Source organism: Gobio gobio, assembly GCF_949357685.1.
Source record: "Gobio gobio genome assembly, chromosome: 1".
Classification (NCBI taxonomy): domain Eukaryota; kingdom Metazoa; phylum Chordata; class Actinopteri; order Cypriniformes; family Gobionidae; genus Gobio; species Gobio gobio.
In genome coordinates this window covers 62415692-62433975 of record NC_137097.1, presented here as the reverse complement: position 1 = coordinate 62433975, position 18284 = coordinate 62415692, and the positions used below count along the sequence as shown (strand labels likewise).

The window sequence follows — 18284 nt, the reverse complement described above, 5'->3', positions numbered from 1 at the left end:
GAACGCCACACAGCAACTTTTCGGCATTGCACCAAGCAAAAATCAATCATAATCATTACAAAAAGTAAAGACAAAGCATCTAACAAGGTCTACGCGCATTCATTCGAATGGGTTGTTTTCCCCCATAGCACAAACAGATGTGGCGTTTTAGTGGGCGTTCCCACTAATGCCGACCAAGTCTATAGGAAAATCAGGTTGCAACAGATTATTATTTGCACAAATAATGTTTTTTCTGCACACCCCTAATTGCTAAACCTTTGCTGGTTTGTTCTCAACAGGCGACTTAACCTTGTTCAAACAGCTTCTTCAGATACATTTCTGTGGTGAACATTGCTTTGATGCTCCACAAGTCAACCGGTACCGAACCAGCTCTAACCAGCCGGGTGCATAATGGAAATTAATGCCAGTCGTTTCAGCGAGGCAGGTAATCCGTTACTTTACACATCTAAAAGAATGGGATCAGAAACCAGATGTGTCTCAGCCAAGCGAAACAAACAAACATGCTGGGAAACACTGACAGCAGATTTCAGAACTTGCTGTGGACCTTGTTGCTTCGAGTTTATCTACAGAACGCCTGCGCTCACTGGGGATTGAGGTGACAGGCCTCCCCATCCCTCTGACAAGCCTGAAAATCAACAGCTTGAAGCGCGTCCCCGAGAAATGGCCTCCGTGGAGATAAGAAGATGATGGACACATTTTCCACCTTCATTAGAGTCACTACCGCACGCACTGCTTAAACATCGTCAACGCAACAAGTATACACTCGTGTCTTCCAATCAAGACTTTTACACACTGTCCAACTTCATTTATATTATTGTGAGGCGATCTGGGGAGGAGGAGCGGGGAGTGTGCAACTCCCGCTAAGCGAGGTGAACTCCTGGACCCCTGCCACTTGCTAATTTTCCAACCCCCGGTCGTCATGGTGATGATTGCCGTTCAATGCGGGATTGGTTGGCAGAGCGCAGCACCTAGGGAATATCGTCCATCTCTCCTGCTCTGCCCTGCCTGACTTCAGCAGAGTGTGGAGGAATGAGCAGGGAACGCATTAGCATGGCCATACAGCTGTCAGACCCCTCGCTGAGCTCCAGCCCTCCCGTCTCTCATTATTTATCCAGACCACAGCACTACAGACCATATTTTTTCATTTATCAACAGCATCACAGCAGGTGAGCATTAGATACCTGCGCCCCCAGATATCCAACAGAGCGCTCCTGGGATTCCCTCAGGAGATGAATTAGGGATGACACTTTGAGTCCGCATACATCCATATAAATATACATTAAATGAGGCCACACATTATATCATTGTCTGATAAATCTAGGGCTGTCTAGACCGTTTTGTTCTTACTCATGAGAAAGAAAGAACAATTGCAAATGAGATTTAGAGATTAGAGTTTTAATCTCTATGTTCAGACTGAATTCATTCCGATTGATGAATCTGAATGTATAGTGTTTGCATGAACGCTAAACAAAGTGACCGGGTTGATGTGCGCATTTATATGTCACAAGCTTCAAATCGGAATTGATTTTTTGAAAGAGTTTCCCGCTGTTTGCGCATAATAACCATTCTCCTACATTGGTTCTTTATACAGCAGACTTAATATTTATCAATTTCTGGTCATAATCTGGAGACAATGAACATATGAACCGTTGCTTATATTTATCACACAGCAAAAATCCCCCTCCCCGTGCACAAAACCAGTCATTTGAGGATGAGAATCCGAAACAAGGACTGGTGGGACGTTGTCCTGCTCCACTTCTCAGACGCCGAGTGAAAAAATAATTTTAGAATGACGGGACACTCATTTATATGACTTTATTCTACAGGAAGAACAGCTCGTTCCGTGCATCATACGCCATCACGCTATTTCTACGTCATTGCACATGCGCAGTCCTTTCAGTCCTTTCAATCCGACCAAGTGTTTACATGTTCTCTCAATTGGATTAGAAGAGGAACCACCCCTTTCAATCCAATCGAAATTTCATTCGGATCGAGCTCAATCGGATCGATTAAGGTGTTTACATGAAGGCTTTTCAGTCTGATTGAGCCGCTATTTACACTAACTCCGCCCACTGACGTCTGATGGAAGACAATGGATTAATTACAGTAGGAATGGTATAAGGGTAAAGCGCGTGGCTTGGAGTTGACGCAAATCGATCCGAGGTTGGAATCAGCCTTTTGCCGAACTCGCTCTACTCCCTTTTCCCATCACATTTCAGATCAGAAATGAAGAAAATATACAAAAAGTGGATATAAAGTGCCTAACGTGTGTTTAATTATAAAGTGTTTATCGGTCAGGGTTAAGGGTGGTTTACGAAGGGCTTTATGTTAATATTGCATACCTTTAATGTACAACAACACTGAGTTGCAAATAATAACTGACACTTTTTATAAGTAAATATCATCTAACTATCACACTTATGATACCTTTAAAATGAACACTTCTAGAGTGACTAAATATTTTTGTAGATGTTTTGCCAGTGCAAATTCTTTTGGAGGCTCTCAAAAATGTGAAAGGATTATATTTGTCCCTGTTCTTGTGCTGCCATCAGAACAACAATAAGTTTGTTCGACTTCGGCAGCGGCTGGATGTTACCGATCACTGAGATTTGCCGCTTGCAGTCGGAGAGGTGTTGAAACAGAGACATGAATTTGGACATTCCCATGGTGACATTTGTGCGGTGTTTGCATACTTTATCATAGACAAATTGGATTAGATGCAATATTTGTCAAATACAGAGAGGTTTCAGATGTTTTCATAAAGCAACAGAAACGCTGTGCATTCAATACTTTATGTACTGCTTAGAACAGTGCCATAACCGCCATATATAGGCCTACAGGAATAAAGCCTATGCTATTTAAATAACATAAAAAAGTGGGTTTATATACTTTTTTATTACAATATAACATTAAGGTTACATGAAAAGAGTTTTTACTGTTCTAAGAACACATTTGTGAGCATCAGCTGAGAAGGTGTCAGAATGAACACAAAACACAAGTGATCGTTGTCATTGGTGAAACAGCAGTCCCGTCATCAGATCTTGTGCAGACGCTCTGGAGAAGCTACACAGAATGAGCCAGTCGGTTGAATCGCTCTCGCGGCATACGTCAGTCACGTGGCGTCAGCGCCATCTAGTCAGACAAAATTTCTAATCGGCATGCACTGTTTGAAAATCAGACACGATCGGTCTGTGCAGAGCTGCATCAACTTGAACACACCTACTGTCATGAGCAGCTCCAATGATTAGTCACATGACATTTACAGCTCAGGTGATTGGCTCAGAAAGCATTGTATGAGCACAGATTGCAGATTTCAAGTCACATACTTCCTTAAGGTATTATAGGTACATGCAGTGCGTCAGACTATATTTATATAATTACAACAGCGATTTGATGATTGCACTAAGCCATATAACATCATCACAACCATGCATTGTCAAAAAATCATACAAACGTTACCAGGCTATTGGTGAGTGACACCGTTTCAACGCCATTTTTACTCGCATTTGGCTCTTTGAACCCCGGCTAGAATGCTAAGGTGTGTCCCACAGATGGTGCAGCGGGCTCGTGCAGTGCTGTAAGAAGCAATCCGTGCATGAAAGTACTATTAGAGGGCAACATTTTACAGTTTATTTAGTAACCGTTTATGGCAATTTTGCGATTTCAATCACCATACTTACTCACCATACATATTTTTTCATGGATTTATGCAATTCACGTGGGTCATACTTTTCAGGTCGGAAAATATGGAAATCCATAAGAATACGGAAACATTACATCCCTGTTTTTCAGAGGCTGCTCCTTTCACTGTTTTTAGCTGTTATCAGGGCCTACTGTCATAGAGACAGGCAGCGATATATATTTCAGTGAAATCTTTCAGGTAGTGAGGATATTTCATGTGTGGTATTCAAAAAACATTACTTAGAGCACATTTAAGATGCCTGTTTCTCAGATTTCTCTCCTGGGAAAAGACCTTTGTCATCTAGACCTAGAGCTTCAGAAGAGATCTCCACAGTGTCAAAACTGTGCCAAGATATCAAAGTTTACCATCAAAAGTTTGAGATTCTAATTTAAACACTTAACAAACACTTCAGAATATCAAATTCCTTCAAGACCAAATTATCTGAGCTGTGTTATCTGAATTCATTTTGTAGCTATATGTCATGGAGGTCAGCTAGTCAGAGCTGTGCAGTTAAACCGCACCATGGCCTCAAGAGGTGCTGCTCAGAGTGGTGCGAGTAGAATCGGGTTACATTGGTGCCGTGACCCGGATGGCTGTGAGGTTTAGGGGAGTGAGTGTAATAGTGATGTGTAGTTCATTTTGAACAAATCTTAATTATGACTCTGAGTTGTCTCAGAGAGTGATTTGTTCATTTTGTGTTGACCGCGCATGCGCAACACCCCATATGTTGTGTACAGGAAACAGAATTGATTAGTTCACCTCCCGAGTCTTTGGGTTTGAGTTGTTCGTTCAAGTCCCCAGGCTGAATGCAGAAACAGAAATGATTAGTTCATCTCTCGAGTCTTCAGGTACGAGTCTCGTTCTTTTGTCCCGTGACGTGACAGCCGTGTTGGATACAGAAATTAGTTTTAATGTTGATTTTAAAGATTTCAAATTAGTGTTTCTGATGTAATCTCCCTTTATTATTGCATTGTTATATTTATTTATTTATCCTCTTGTACAGCACAATGGCCAAACTACTGTTGTATTTATTGTGCTATATAAATAAAATTTTAATTGATTGATTGATTGATTGGTTGATTGATTGATTGATTGATTGATTGATTGATTGATTGATTGATTGATTGATTGATTGATTGATTGATTGATTGATTGATTGATTGATTGATTGATTGATTGATTGATTGATTGATTGATTGATTGATTGATTGATTGGTTGATTGGTTGATTGATTGATAGTTAATTCACAACCTTCCTTAAACAAGTGCATAGGTTTTTCATTTTTTTTAGTTCAGTTTTTTAGCTAGTATAATAATGAATTTTCCTATGAAGATTGGACACATTGGGTTGGTCAGAATGGATAGGCATAACATAAATGTTTATTGAAAATATCTTCTGATGATTGTATAATAATAAATATATTACAACATGCAGTCAATAATACGACTGTAATGTTGTATATGTTGCGAGACACTGAACCGGGAAGCGGTCACGTGACAAAAGAACGAGACTCGTACCTGAAGACTCGGGAGATGAACTAATCATTTCTGTTTATGGTGACTGCATAGCCTTGCCTATGGGACTGGGACTTGATGAACAAATGACTCGAACCGGAAGACTCGAGAGGTGAACTAATCAATTCTGTTTCCAGGGACTGCATAGCCTTGCCTATGGGACTGGGACTTGATGAACAAATGACTCGAACCGGAAGACTCGAGAGGTGAACTAATCAATTCTGTTTCCGGACTGCATGCATTGCATATGAGGCTGTCACGGCCCAGATCAGTTATGAAGACGGAACTAACAGCTCGAACCCAAAGACAGGTGAACTAATCTTTTCAGGGAACAGACGTGATTAAATGTGAAGTGACAAAAGAAAGAACGATTTGGATCGGGAGGTGAGGGGAACTAACAGACTGCATACATAGCCTTAAGCAAGCTAAGCAATTAATTAATCATTTCTTTCTCAAAGTTTGGCCAAGGCTGCATTCGTTTATAGTTTATTTTTTATTTCAAAAGTAGTTGGAAAATTTAACATGTAACATTTTAATTAGATTCTGCTGAAATGAACGAAAGGACTTGAAAAAAGATTTGTTAATTTTGCAGAACAAGATTCAAAGATCCGAGTCAGTAATATGACCCGAACTTCCCACTACTAGAGTGTAACGGAGGTCAGCTAGTAAGAGCTGTGTGGGTAAACCATACTCGCCTGGCCTCAAGAGGTGCACTAGCGACTGACGCTAGAGGCTGTGGTCTTTAGCGACCTTGTTAGCGCACCCGCCTCCCTTCCCAGAAACGTCGTTTTGAATCTTGCTTGGAGCGGGTCGAGTAGAACCGGATGAGATACATTGCATCCGGAAAGTATTCACAGCGCTTCACTTTTTGCACATTTTATTATGTTACAGCCGTATTCCAAAGACCACCTTTGCACTGTACAAATATATGTACATGCACTGTACTTATACTCTTGCTGTCGACAAATACCTGAAAACATCTCAGAACTTCTCCTGAACTAATAAGCAGTGACCTTTGAGCTATAATATTTTACTCTGGGTGTTGCTGAAGACCAAAAAGCTTGCTGCTTAAAAGTCATGAACACTTTTTTTGTCTGTGCTTGGCTTTAAATCTCCAATCAAAGCTTTTAAACCTTCTTGTGCTGTTATTACTTGAAAAGTGATTGCATGGGAGGGATGGATTATTACAACTTCTGTGATTTATACGAATGCGAGTGACACACACACACACACACACACACACACACACACACATGAAGCTTATTTGGCCGTCCACATTCATGTTGCTAGGAAACAGACTTTTCCATGAAGCTTTTTATTATTTTAGCAATATTGTTTATTTTCATTATTCAGACTTCACTGGTTGTATTCGAGAGCAAAAAAATGAAAAAGTAAATAATTTACTGACATATCACATACACACAGATATCAAGCATATGAATGAAGGAGCTTCCCGTCGACTGGACTTCAGAGTCATGGAACAAAAATTACAGCATGGCAATTATGAATCAGATGAATGCCCAGCTAAATTAAATGTTAAGCATGCAATAATCATTCTTTAGTTAGGGAGACATTTAGAGACAAATCATTTTGCAGAGTTCATGCAGAAAATAAAAGTAATGCTCACCCACACAACAGGAAATAAAATTCTGGATGGAGCTCATTACCTCTGATTCCAATCGGGCCCTTCAGGTCGTACTGCATGTGATTACGCTAATTTCTAATGCTGCCACCAATCAGCCGTATTCCTCATATTTTCCACAGTGTACTGTGGGCGCATCATAATACAAGATCTTTTTCTTAACCAGGTCATTTAAATGTCTGTCACAACCTTGTGAAAGCTACACATTGAGGCTGCTATACTGTTGTATTCCTCACAACCAAGTGATTACTGTATATCAAGTAAACATCGTCTTCGTGGAAGTCTTCATTCTTATGGATGATTGAGAATGAAAAATATTCAATCTACAGTTTAATATTATTGTTTAGCTTTTGTAGTTTGTCACGTTCCAGGCTGTAATTTCTCAATTTATTTGATTGGCTTTCAAAACGAGTGTGCAGTATTAGCATCAGACAATATGGGGTAATTGGTCTGCCACAGATGAAACACAAAGCTGCACAACTAATACACTGAATCAAAATGGATGCTAATATTTATATTACAATTTATTCAATATTTATAGTATACTCATATAAATTAATATAAACTTTGATTCCTAGTTGTCATGATTATGTTCAGTTCACTGTCATGGACTTTTAGTTTGTTTATCGTCTGCTCCTGGTGTTTCCCGCCAGTCATCTGTTACCATGGATATTAATTTAATTATCACAGCTGATCATTATTGAGTTTTTATCATTGAGTATTTAAAGGGTTAGTTCACCCAAAAATGAAAATTAGCTCATTGTTTACTCACCCTCAAGCCATCCTAGGTGTATATGACATTTTTCTTTCAGACGAAAACAATCAGAGTTTTATTAAAAAATGTCCTTGCTCTTCCAAGCTTTATAATAGCAGTGAATGTTGCTCTGTTTTTGAAGTCCATAAAAGTGCATCTATATCCAGCATATCACTGCTCCACACGGCTCCGGGGGGTTAATAAAGGCCTTCTGGAGCAAAGCGATGCATTTGTGTAAGGAAAATATCCCCTTTGAACCTTGAACTTTGAACATTTGGTAAATTAACCCTTTAAAGGGGTGATGAATTGAGAAATCTACTTTCCCTTGAGCCTTTGATATGTAAAAGTTCATCGTGATATAAGAATATCCTGCAAGTTTCGGAGTTGAAACTTCTTTGTTAGTCAAAGAAAAGCTTTTATTGACACCAGGCCCAGAAAACGCTCAATCTCAGAATATGTCGACCCTTGATGTCGTCGTATGCTGAAACGCGGCCTCAACAGATAAATATGTACGCCTGATTCTGTAGCCCCGCCCACTGACTCCTGGAGCTAAACTGATCGCGCTACAGAGCAATAAACATGCCGAAGGTTGGAAGATAGCAAGATATTGCGCTGTGCCTGGTTGTGGAAGAACACAGTCGCTGCATAAGCTTCCTTCGGATTCTAATATTAGTAATGAGTGGTTGAACTTTATTTTTAATGAATATCCAACTCATAAAGGAAGATATTGCACGTTTGTTCATTTCACCACGGATTTGTAAACAAGAGACTGGATTTGCAGACAGGATGAGATTACATTAATGAAGGAAGCTAATTACTAATGTGAGTAAAAAAATGTTTTTTATAAGTGATAGTATTGCGTATACATGTCAAACTAAACAACTTACCACTGTCACAGGGCTCGCAAAGCCCAATGTCCAGGGCTATGTGTTTTCCACATGGGCTACCAATGCATATCATCTTAAATAGTGAAATAACATTCCTTTCTTGATCTGCGTTGTTCACTTTCTTGATTTGATATTTGAAGGAAAAACACAATCGCGTAAGTTTTGAACATGCTGTCTGCAACGTACTTGGAGCACGTGTATATCCACCGATTGGGCAGGCCAAGTAATATAAAATAACATTCATATTAATTGCGGGTGGATGAGAGATAAATCATTGTGTTTGTTTGATAAAGACATTTTGCGAGCCGAATCATTCCGGTTGCCGCTTTCAAAACAATCCCTCACGCGTACTCATGGGGGAGCCGAGGCTCATTAAATATGCAAAGCTTATCCAATCCTAGCCGTGGGCGTTTACTTCCAAGTCTTCAGTACGGCACGCCCATCAAAATCGAGCGTGTCTTGAGAAAGGTTCAAAACCAAGGTAGGAAATAACCTATTACTTATTCATTATGATGTTTTTGAATGTAAAAACCATGTGAACGTCACAAGTAGACCTCAGACAACAGTATGTGTTGACACCTTTAAGTTCCTCATTTCCTTTCTGTCTTGGTCCGGCATTGTTGGTGTTTGCGATGCACTTATCTTGTGTAAATAAACCATATTTTGAAACCTATTTTTTTTTTTACTCTTAACCAGCCTTCATCTTCATCATCTTTGGACTTTAAACGTGACACTAGCAAACAATTAAGGCCAAAAATGTATTTTTAAAAAAGGATTGAGCTAGCATCTTTGTTAACAGTAACGGCATATACGTAATGCAAAACATTTGTATTTTGGTTATGCTTCAGAGTAAAGATGAAGGACATACTCACTTATATAGAAGTACAAAAACACATTTTGTCGTGTAACACATCTGTGATGATGTGATTCAATAAAAAGGTTGTGGTAGAGAAACCACCCACCTCTTCCTCTTTTTAAAATGATGACAAATTGCCCTCTCTGTGTTTTAGTGAGCTGTGGTCTGCGGTCGGCTTGACCATGCAAAATAAAATTTGCTGTAATGATCAACTGACATTAGTATGCATGATTAGCACTACCAAAACAAAAAAGCCTGATCTAACCAATATAACCATATTTTATTCAACCCCATTTGTATTGTATTAAGCAGCAATTTAGGTTTTTCGGTGTTACTAAAAGCACTTAACTATAGTTTTAATTATCTAAAAATTATCTAAATAATGCAAAATTATTTATTTATTTTACAATTTGTATGATGTATAATATAAGCATAATTGCATTAAATTATTTTTCAAAAACTATAAACAATGACAAAAGGTAACAATACAGCTCTGAAATCTTATAAAAGAGGCTTTTTTTATAAGTAGTAATGATATAGTCAAATAAAAGATCTCTCAAGTGTCTGGATCTTATCCCACATAATCGTTTTTCAAACGTTTCCAGATCTTTAGATCTTACACAGGCTGTATTCAGGGTCACCTGTGATGTGAATAAGGAAGGGACATTCTGCACAGCTTTGTATAATTTGCATAATATTAATTAGTGAGTATCTGGGTTGCAGGTATTACTTCTCTTTGGTGCTAATGAAGGAGACAAACAGCTTCTTGCAAACCTAATGATGGTGGTCATATAACCCGAGGCAACGCACTTCAGAGTCTCATTGGATGCTGACTGAATCCTGTCTAGTCCAGCTGCTAGAAACAATGGACGGACTGTGTTTATTGACCACTGCTGGTTACATCTGGCCAGCAATGATACCAATCACCCTCGCGTATGGTATAAATAACATTAGCAAGGAAGGGTACATCAAATCAAGTGCAAAACAATCATTTAGTTCAGTTCTGCACATAACAGGTGTTTTTCCCTCCTAGACAGAAGAGGTGCAGTCATTAAAAATAAAGCAGCTCATATTTTAGGAGCAGCTGTGATAAACAGACGTGTTTGGTTGCTATAGAAACTTCAAGGTTCGTATGCCCATCATTACGTTTGGCTTTGAAATCAGTCAAAAAGGAATCAAAACAGACCGAGAGGATGGATGAAAAACACATCAACTTTGTTTACCTACAGCAGTGAACCCATTGACCACATACATGTCTGTGGACATAAATTTGATCATATAGCATTGAATGGTCACGTGACCCAAGACACAAAAAGGGGGTGGGCGATCTTCCCAAAATTTCATATCACAATCTTATAACAAACAATTACGAACTGAATCGCGATCTTCCCAATTTTAAGATGTACTATCGAGAATATCCAGACTGGAACAAGCCTATGAATTTTATATATTTGCACAATTTAACAATTTAACCCTGAGTTAAACTTTAAAGGGGTCATGAACTGGCTTTTTAAAAAAAAATTTAACTGTTGTCTAAGGTCAACTTATGACGTTTGCGTGGTTTTTACATTCAAAAACATCATAATGAATAAGTAATAGGCTATTTTCTGCCTTGGTTTTGAGGCTCTCTGAAAAACGCTCGGTTTTGATGGGCGTGCCACACTGAAGACTTGGAAGTAAACGCCCACGGCTAGGATTGGATAAGATTTGTATATTTAATGAGCTTCAGCTCCCGTCAGTACATGTGGGAATTGTTTTGAAAGCGTCTGGGGAAACGCTCACAGGGCTCGAAAAATATCTTTATCAAACAAACACAATGATTAATCTCTCATCCACCCGCGATTGATTGGAATGTTCTTTTTTTATTACTTTGCTCGCCCTAATCAGTGAATATACGTTTTGGTAGCCCGTCTGAAAAACACATAGCCCCGGGTCGTGGGCTTTTAAAAAAGTCAAGTCCGAGCCCTGGCCTATAACGTTACAAGTCTGAGTCTGATCACGAATAAAGCAATAACACTTCAAATAGAGGATTCTCCAGCCTCTGACCGCGTGCTAAGGTATGTAATCAATAGATATCAAACGATCTGTAACAATGCAATACTAACACATATAAAAAACATGTTTTACTCACATAAGTGTGTTGCACCGTTCCTGTCGGATCTAATATAGAAGGCACAGCATTGTGTTTTAATCTCAATATGTCAGCAAATCCAGTCTCGACCAGTATCTTGTTTACAATCGATTCCGCGGTGCAATGAAGTGAACAAACTTACAATGTCTTACGCACGTGAGCTGGAACCGGCATGTTTATCACTCGGTAGCGTGACCCGTTTAGCTCCACGAGTCGGTGGGCGGGCTTGAGGCGGCGCTTCTGCATTATATTACGTCAATGGTCGACATATTCTGTGATCTCTCGTTTTCTGGGCCTGGTGTCAATAAAAGCTTTTCTTTGACTAAGAAGGAAGTTTTCAGCTCCGAAACTTACAGGATATTCTCATATTACGATGAACTTTTATATATCAAAGGTTCAAGGGAAAGTTGATTTCTCAATTCATCACCCCTTTAAAACACTGCACGTCTTCACTGTATCATATAAATATATATTAATATCTTATTAAAACTACTAAATTTATTCAGTCAAAAGCAGTGAGTGATTTTGTCTTTGTCTTTTGTTTAACATGAATGACAGCAGGTATTTTCATTAGGCTTTAAGGCCGAATGCATGGATCTAATATAATGACACCCATCCGATTTCTTTTCCAGCTGTTTATTCGGTTAAGATATAACTGACTGTCTTTATGTGTATATATTTTTGTGTATATTTGACCGTTTAGGCACGCACCTGAAACCCTATACTACACTTGCAGTTCACACACAGAAAGAGTGTGGGGATCAGTCTCTTTTGCAGTTTAATGTGCTTTTAATAACTCTTTTTAAAACAAAGCATGTCCCGCAGTAGACTGTATTTTACAACAGTCACGTTACATGATTTGACTGATTTGGATGTAAAGTTTAGGCTTTTAAGGATATCCGAAAGCACCGCTTTAAAGGAAAGGAACGGCATGCTAGCCTAGAAATCTAGACGCACCCTGGCACCCTCGCAAGGGTGGTCTAGCAACTTTCCGTTGGCTTGCGAGTTGGAAAAACCAAACTCTAGTCAGGCCAATCACATCGTGTATAGAGTCGGTGGGCGGGCTTAACATAATGATGAGAGTTGTGGCGGTTACGCATGCTACTCGTAAACAAAGAAGCTGGCGAACAGCTGTCTTTCGAATCGGCTTTGGCTGCGACTCTGGAAGACTTGGAGTTAAGCTTTTCTTTGAGAAAAGAACAAAAAACGGCACTGAAGTCATTCTTAAGAAAGGAAGATGTGTTCGGAGTTTTGCCGACCGGATATGGCAAAATTTTAATCTATCAACTAGCTCCGCTTCACCTTCTTCGTTGTGAGGCAAGATGTAAAGCGCTTTGGATGGCCATGGGTCTGTTGAAAACGCTATATAAAAGCAGTCCATTTACCATTTTACCATTTGAAAGCCCAACTCGAAACGTAAACCAAACTTTGATTCATAGCACATCCCTACTGCTGTGGAATTGTTTGTTTTGTTTTTTTTCAAATGCCCAATGATGACACAAGATAGAGACATATGATATCAAAGTGATGTCTTTATGGGTATTTAGAGCAGTAAACATGTCCAGATAGGAAAGAAAAACATGTTCTATTCTTGTAGCAATGGTGGCGAAGCACTGGAAAACTTTTAGCCGTGTTATATTTATAGCCTCTGGTATTAGGTCTTTATTTGCCTTTTCGTGAAGATCAAACTGACTTGCATTATAGTTCTGGTCTAACCACAGAGACCAAACCACTTTTATCTTTGCTGCCTTGAAATTGTCTAAAAAAAACCTGGCCTCAATGAATAAGAAAAGGCCTTGTGTGACTGCATTGAGCCAGAAAGGCAATTGTTGCATGATCCGCACAAAGGTCTTCTTGTAATAAATTGTTAACACCACTAAAATTGATATGTGATAGAGCAAGGTGTCGAGATTGAGTCATTCTCAAAGCATGAATGTACTATAAATGATAGTAGGCGTTCAAGAGCTAAATGAGTCACTGGCCTCTTCATGGACATCAGACATCCCACCATCTATTAAGATCTGGGGGAAGTTAATAGATCAATATGAAACTCTAAACATTAAGAACATTGAAAAAATAGCCACCGTTTGTTATTGTGTTGTTTTGAAGGGATAGTTCACCCCAAAATAAATATTCTGTTAATTACTCACCATCATGTTGTTCCAAACGTGTAAGACTACAAATGAAGACCTTTTTGATAAATCCGAGAGCTTTCTGTCCCTCCATTGACAGTCTACACAAATACCACTTTGATGCTTAAAAACATAGTTTAAGGAGATAGTTAATCTAATTTTCCAGTCCACATTTTCTGAAGACACATAATCGCTTTATATGATGAACATATTTAATTTAGGCATTTATACACATATAAACATTCAACTCACACATCATATACACATTCTCATGTTACCCATCATGTCTGAGATTCTGCAAGAACCAATGAGGTTAATTCTCGTGTTACGCATCACGTTCGAGCTTCCTTCAAGAACCAATGAGGTTCATTCTCGTGTTACGCATCACATTTAAGCTTCCGCAAGAACCAATGAGGTTCATTCTAGTGTTACACATCACGTTTAAGCTTCCACAAGAACCAATGAGGTTCATTCTAGTGTTACACATCACGTTTAAGCTTCCGCAAGAACCAAAGAGGTTCATTCTTGTGTTACCCATCACATTTAAGCTTCCGCAAGAACCAATGAGGTTCATTCTAGTGTTACACATTACGTTTAAGCTTCCGCAAGAACCAATGAGGTTCATTCTCGTGTTACACATCACGTTTAAGCTTCCGCAAGAACCAATGAGGTTCATTCTCGTGTTACACATCACGTTTAAGCTTCCGCAAGAACCAATGAGGTTCATTCTCGTGTTACGCATCACGTTTAAGCTTCCGCAAGAACCAATGAGGTTCATTCTCATGTCACGCATCACGTTTAAGCTTCAGCAAGAACCAATGAGGTTCATTCTAGCGTTACGCATCACATTTAATCTTCTGCAAGAACCAATGAGGTTCATTCTTGTGTTACGCATCACGTTTAAGCTTCCGCAAGAACCAATGAGGTTCATTCTCATGTTACGCATCACGTTTAAGCTTCAGCAAGAACCACTGAGGTTCATTCTTGCGTTACACATCACGTTTAAGCTTCCGCAAGAACCAATGAGGTTCATTCTCGTGTTACGCATCACGTTTAAGCTTCAGAAAGAACCACTGAGGTTCATTCTTGCGTTACACATCACGTTTAAGCTTCCGCAAGAACTAATGTGGCTCATTATTGCGTTATGCATCACATTTAATCTTCCGCAAGAACCAATGAGGTTCATTCTTGTGTTACGCATCACGTTTAAGCTTCCGCAAGAACCAATGAGGTTCATTCTTGCGTTACACAACACGTTTAAGCTTACACAAGAACCAATGAGGTTCATTCTTGTGTTACGTGTCACGTTTAAGCTTCAGCAAGAACCAATGAGGTTCATTCTTGCGTTACGCATCACGTTTAAGCTTCCGCTAGAACCAATGAGGTTCATTCTCATGTTACGCATCAAGTTTAAGCTTCAGCAAGAACCAATGAGGTTCATTCTTGCGTTACACATCACGTTTAAGCTTCCGCAAGAACCAAAGAGGTTAATTCTCATGTTACGCATCACATTTAAGCTTCAGCAAGAACCAATGAGGTTCATTCTCATTACGCATCACATTTAAGCTTCCGCAAGAACCAATGAGGTTCATTCTCGTGTTACGCATCACATTTAAGCTTCTGCAAGAACCAATGAGGTTCATTCTTGCATTACGCATCACGTTTAAGCTTCCGCAAGAACCAAAGAGGTTCATTCTTTCGTCACGCATCACGTTTAAGCTTATTCCGCAAGAACCAATGAGGCTCAATCTCTTGTTATGCAGCACGTTTAAGCTTCCGCAAGAACCAATGAGGTTCATTCTTGCATTACGCATCACGTTTAAGCTTCCGCAAGAACCAATGAGGCTCATTCTTGTGTTATGCAGCACGTTTAAGCTTCCGCAAGAACCAGTGAGGTTCATTCTTGCATTACACATCACGTTTAAGCTTCCGCAAGAACCAATGAGGTTCATTCTTTCGTTACGCATCACGTTTAAGCTTCCGCAAGAACCAATGAGGATCATTCTTGCGTTACGCATCACATTTAAGCTTTCGCAAGAACCAATGAGGTTCATTCTCGTGTTACGCATCACATATAAGCTTCCGCAAGAACCAATGAGGTTCATTCTTGCGTTACCCATCACGTTTAATCTTCCGTAAGAACCAATGAGGTTCATTTTCATGTTACACATCACGTTCAAGCTTCCGCAAGACCAAATGAGGTTCATTCTTGTGTTAAGCAGCACTTTTGAGGTTCAGTAAGAACCAATGAGGATTGTTCTTGTGAATCAAGAATGCCAAATTAAATCTGTTCGTCATTTAAAGCAATCGAGTCACTTCAGAAATTTGGACTAAACCGCTCAAATCATATTGATCCGTTTTACGATCTCTTTATGAACTTTTTTTTAGTGTGGTAAGTGGAAGTCGCGTAGTTGTCAATGGATAGGACAGAAAGCTCTTAGATTTCATCAAAAAGATCTTAATTTGTGTTCTGAAGAGGAACGAAAGTCATACAGTTTTGGAACGACATGAGGGTGAGGTTTTCTTTTTTGGGTGAACTATCCCTTTAATCTCTATGTTATCACTCTAAAAAAAATTATGGTTGTTAAAGAAACCATAAAATTGAACTTTATGGGTACAATTTCTTTCCTGTATTTTTTGAGACCGGTTGGGATAGGATATATTGAAGTGCTCATCCTTTTTAAATCGCCTTTAGCTTACACATCAGGTAAATCCGCACTTGACAGGATGATCATGGATGAAAACCACAAGTACATTTTCAAAATGAATAAACTGCAGCTACTTCCTCAGTAACTAATCAGTGGTTGGGAAAGTAAATTAATCAACAAACAATGATTTTCTGCTGCTTGTAATTATAAACAGATTTAAAATGTGCATACTGTTCAAAAGTCTGGGGGGTTATTTGTGAGTTATTATATTATATTTTATTATGTTATGTTATATTATATTATTAGACGTATTACATCTGTTTTAACTCAAATCTGTACATGCATGTTTTATATAAATGTGTTGCCAATATTGTACGTATGCATCAGTGTGAAGAGGTGGGTTTTCACAGTCTTGTTTCTTTCCAAGCTTTCTTCCCTATTTACTTAAAAATATTCCGTTCCATTTTCCTTCCCTCTGTCACCTTGTCTTGCTCTCTTCGAGGTTTGTAAGGCAATAGTATTTGTGAAGCTGCTTTAGAACTATATATTGTAAAAAGCACAATACATACAAATTTAATTGATTTTATGTTCTTTTGAGATTAGAACTATTCTCTTTTTTAGAAAATATATATCTTTGTATTGGTGCTTTAAAGGCTAGGCTGTGTTCCACTTCACTTTCAGACATTCTAAAGTAAATTACAATAAAGAGGTGTGTTTAGCTTTAATGAATGTGCTCTCGTGGTACAAACTCACCTGTGTACGGTGGTGCCAGAGCGGCGTGCGAGCGTCGGGGGACTCCCTCCAGCGCTGGTGCTGGCCGGTGGCTCCCTCCTGGTCCTTAGGGACTGGCTCCTCTGCACCTGCCTGAGCACACTGCTCTTCAGATCCAGCAGTGTCGACATGCTCGTTCACTGTCTGCAGAAAATACCACAGACTGCATCAGCTACGCCGTGGGAGAGGTGTAAAAGGTGACAGAATGAGGGGACGTGTGGGGCCATTATCAGAGAGCACTTCTCAGAAAGGCATGAGCGGGGAAACAATTAACCCAGCGTCCACCTCTCGGGCCTACCATTGGCTGTGCTCGCAACAGGCACGATGAGTAATTACAGGCATCATCCCTCCCTCTCGTAATCCAGTTATATACACACTTTGCATAGGGCGCATGCGGCTGCTGTCCAGTGTTAATTGACGTACGTGTCAGGCCCATTTGTCTTCAGCCACAGAAAGCGGTCATCTGTGTGAGAAGCGAAGCCTGCAATTACTCTCAATGTCAAGACGGCGGCAAATTTTTCACCCGTCAGCTCAGATGTGGTGCAGATGGAGACTGTGAGAGTTCGGCAGAGGCTCTTAATACTGTTGTAACTGGAACCACAGTCTTAAACCCTTAACCTGAGGAGTCTGAGAGTGGAGAACAGCCACTTCTGGGTACAGACTCACTTGGTGTATGATTAACTAGTAAACCACATTTAGTCACATCTTTGGGAAAAGCAACGTCTCTATTCAGAGAAAGAATCAAGGGGGGCGGGGGAGACTATAAGCAGCGTAAGAGACTGACAGAATGAGTGAAGGAGAATCATTTTGATTGAGATGTCACATGCAGAAGTACAAACAGTTCTTTCAGCTCATGACAGTTTGCCTTTGTCAAATCTCTAAATGTTACGAGGAGGAGTTCTGAAGCCCACTGTCATATCAGTTGTTTTTTTATGCAATGACTCTATGTTTACTTGGAAATCCATCGTGTGCCTGTTGCATTACTTCATACTACTACATCGTACATTTTGGAGTAAGGGTGTATTTTTCTGAAGATTCAGCATTTTAAATCCCCGTAGACCAGTTTGGAGTTTATATAGCAACATACTACCTATATGCTGATTATTGCATTCCAGCTTGACCAAGTCTTGGATATGACCAGCCAAAACAATATGAAGGTGCATCAACACCTTGTACTGGTGAATATGATGTAACAAACTGGTAATTTAAGCTGGTTACCAATTTAGCTAGTTCAGGGTTGTTTTGAATCCAACCCAGTTGGCGAAAA

At 39.5% G+C, this 18284-nt stretch overlaps 1 protein-coding gene across 1 annotated transcript in view; it reads right to left on the bottom strand.

Moving 5' to 3' along the window:
* The window catches only part of baiap3 (BAI1 associated protein 3), a gene marked incomplete at its 5' end in the record, with an annotated part of 58599 nt that extends 41451 nt beyond the window's left edge, over positions 1–17148 (bottom strand). The window contains one exon of the mRNA XM_079819707.1: positions 17000–17148. Within this exon, the coding sequence (XP_079675833.1) occupies positions 17000–17148 (149 nt within the window). The remainder of the gene's footprint in view (positions 1–16999) is intronic.
* Between the last annotated feature and the right edge of the window lie 1136 nt (positions 17149–18284).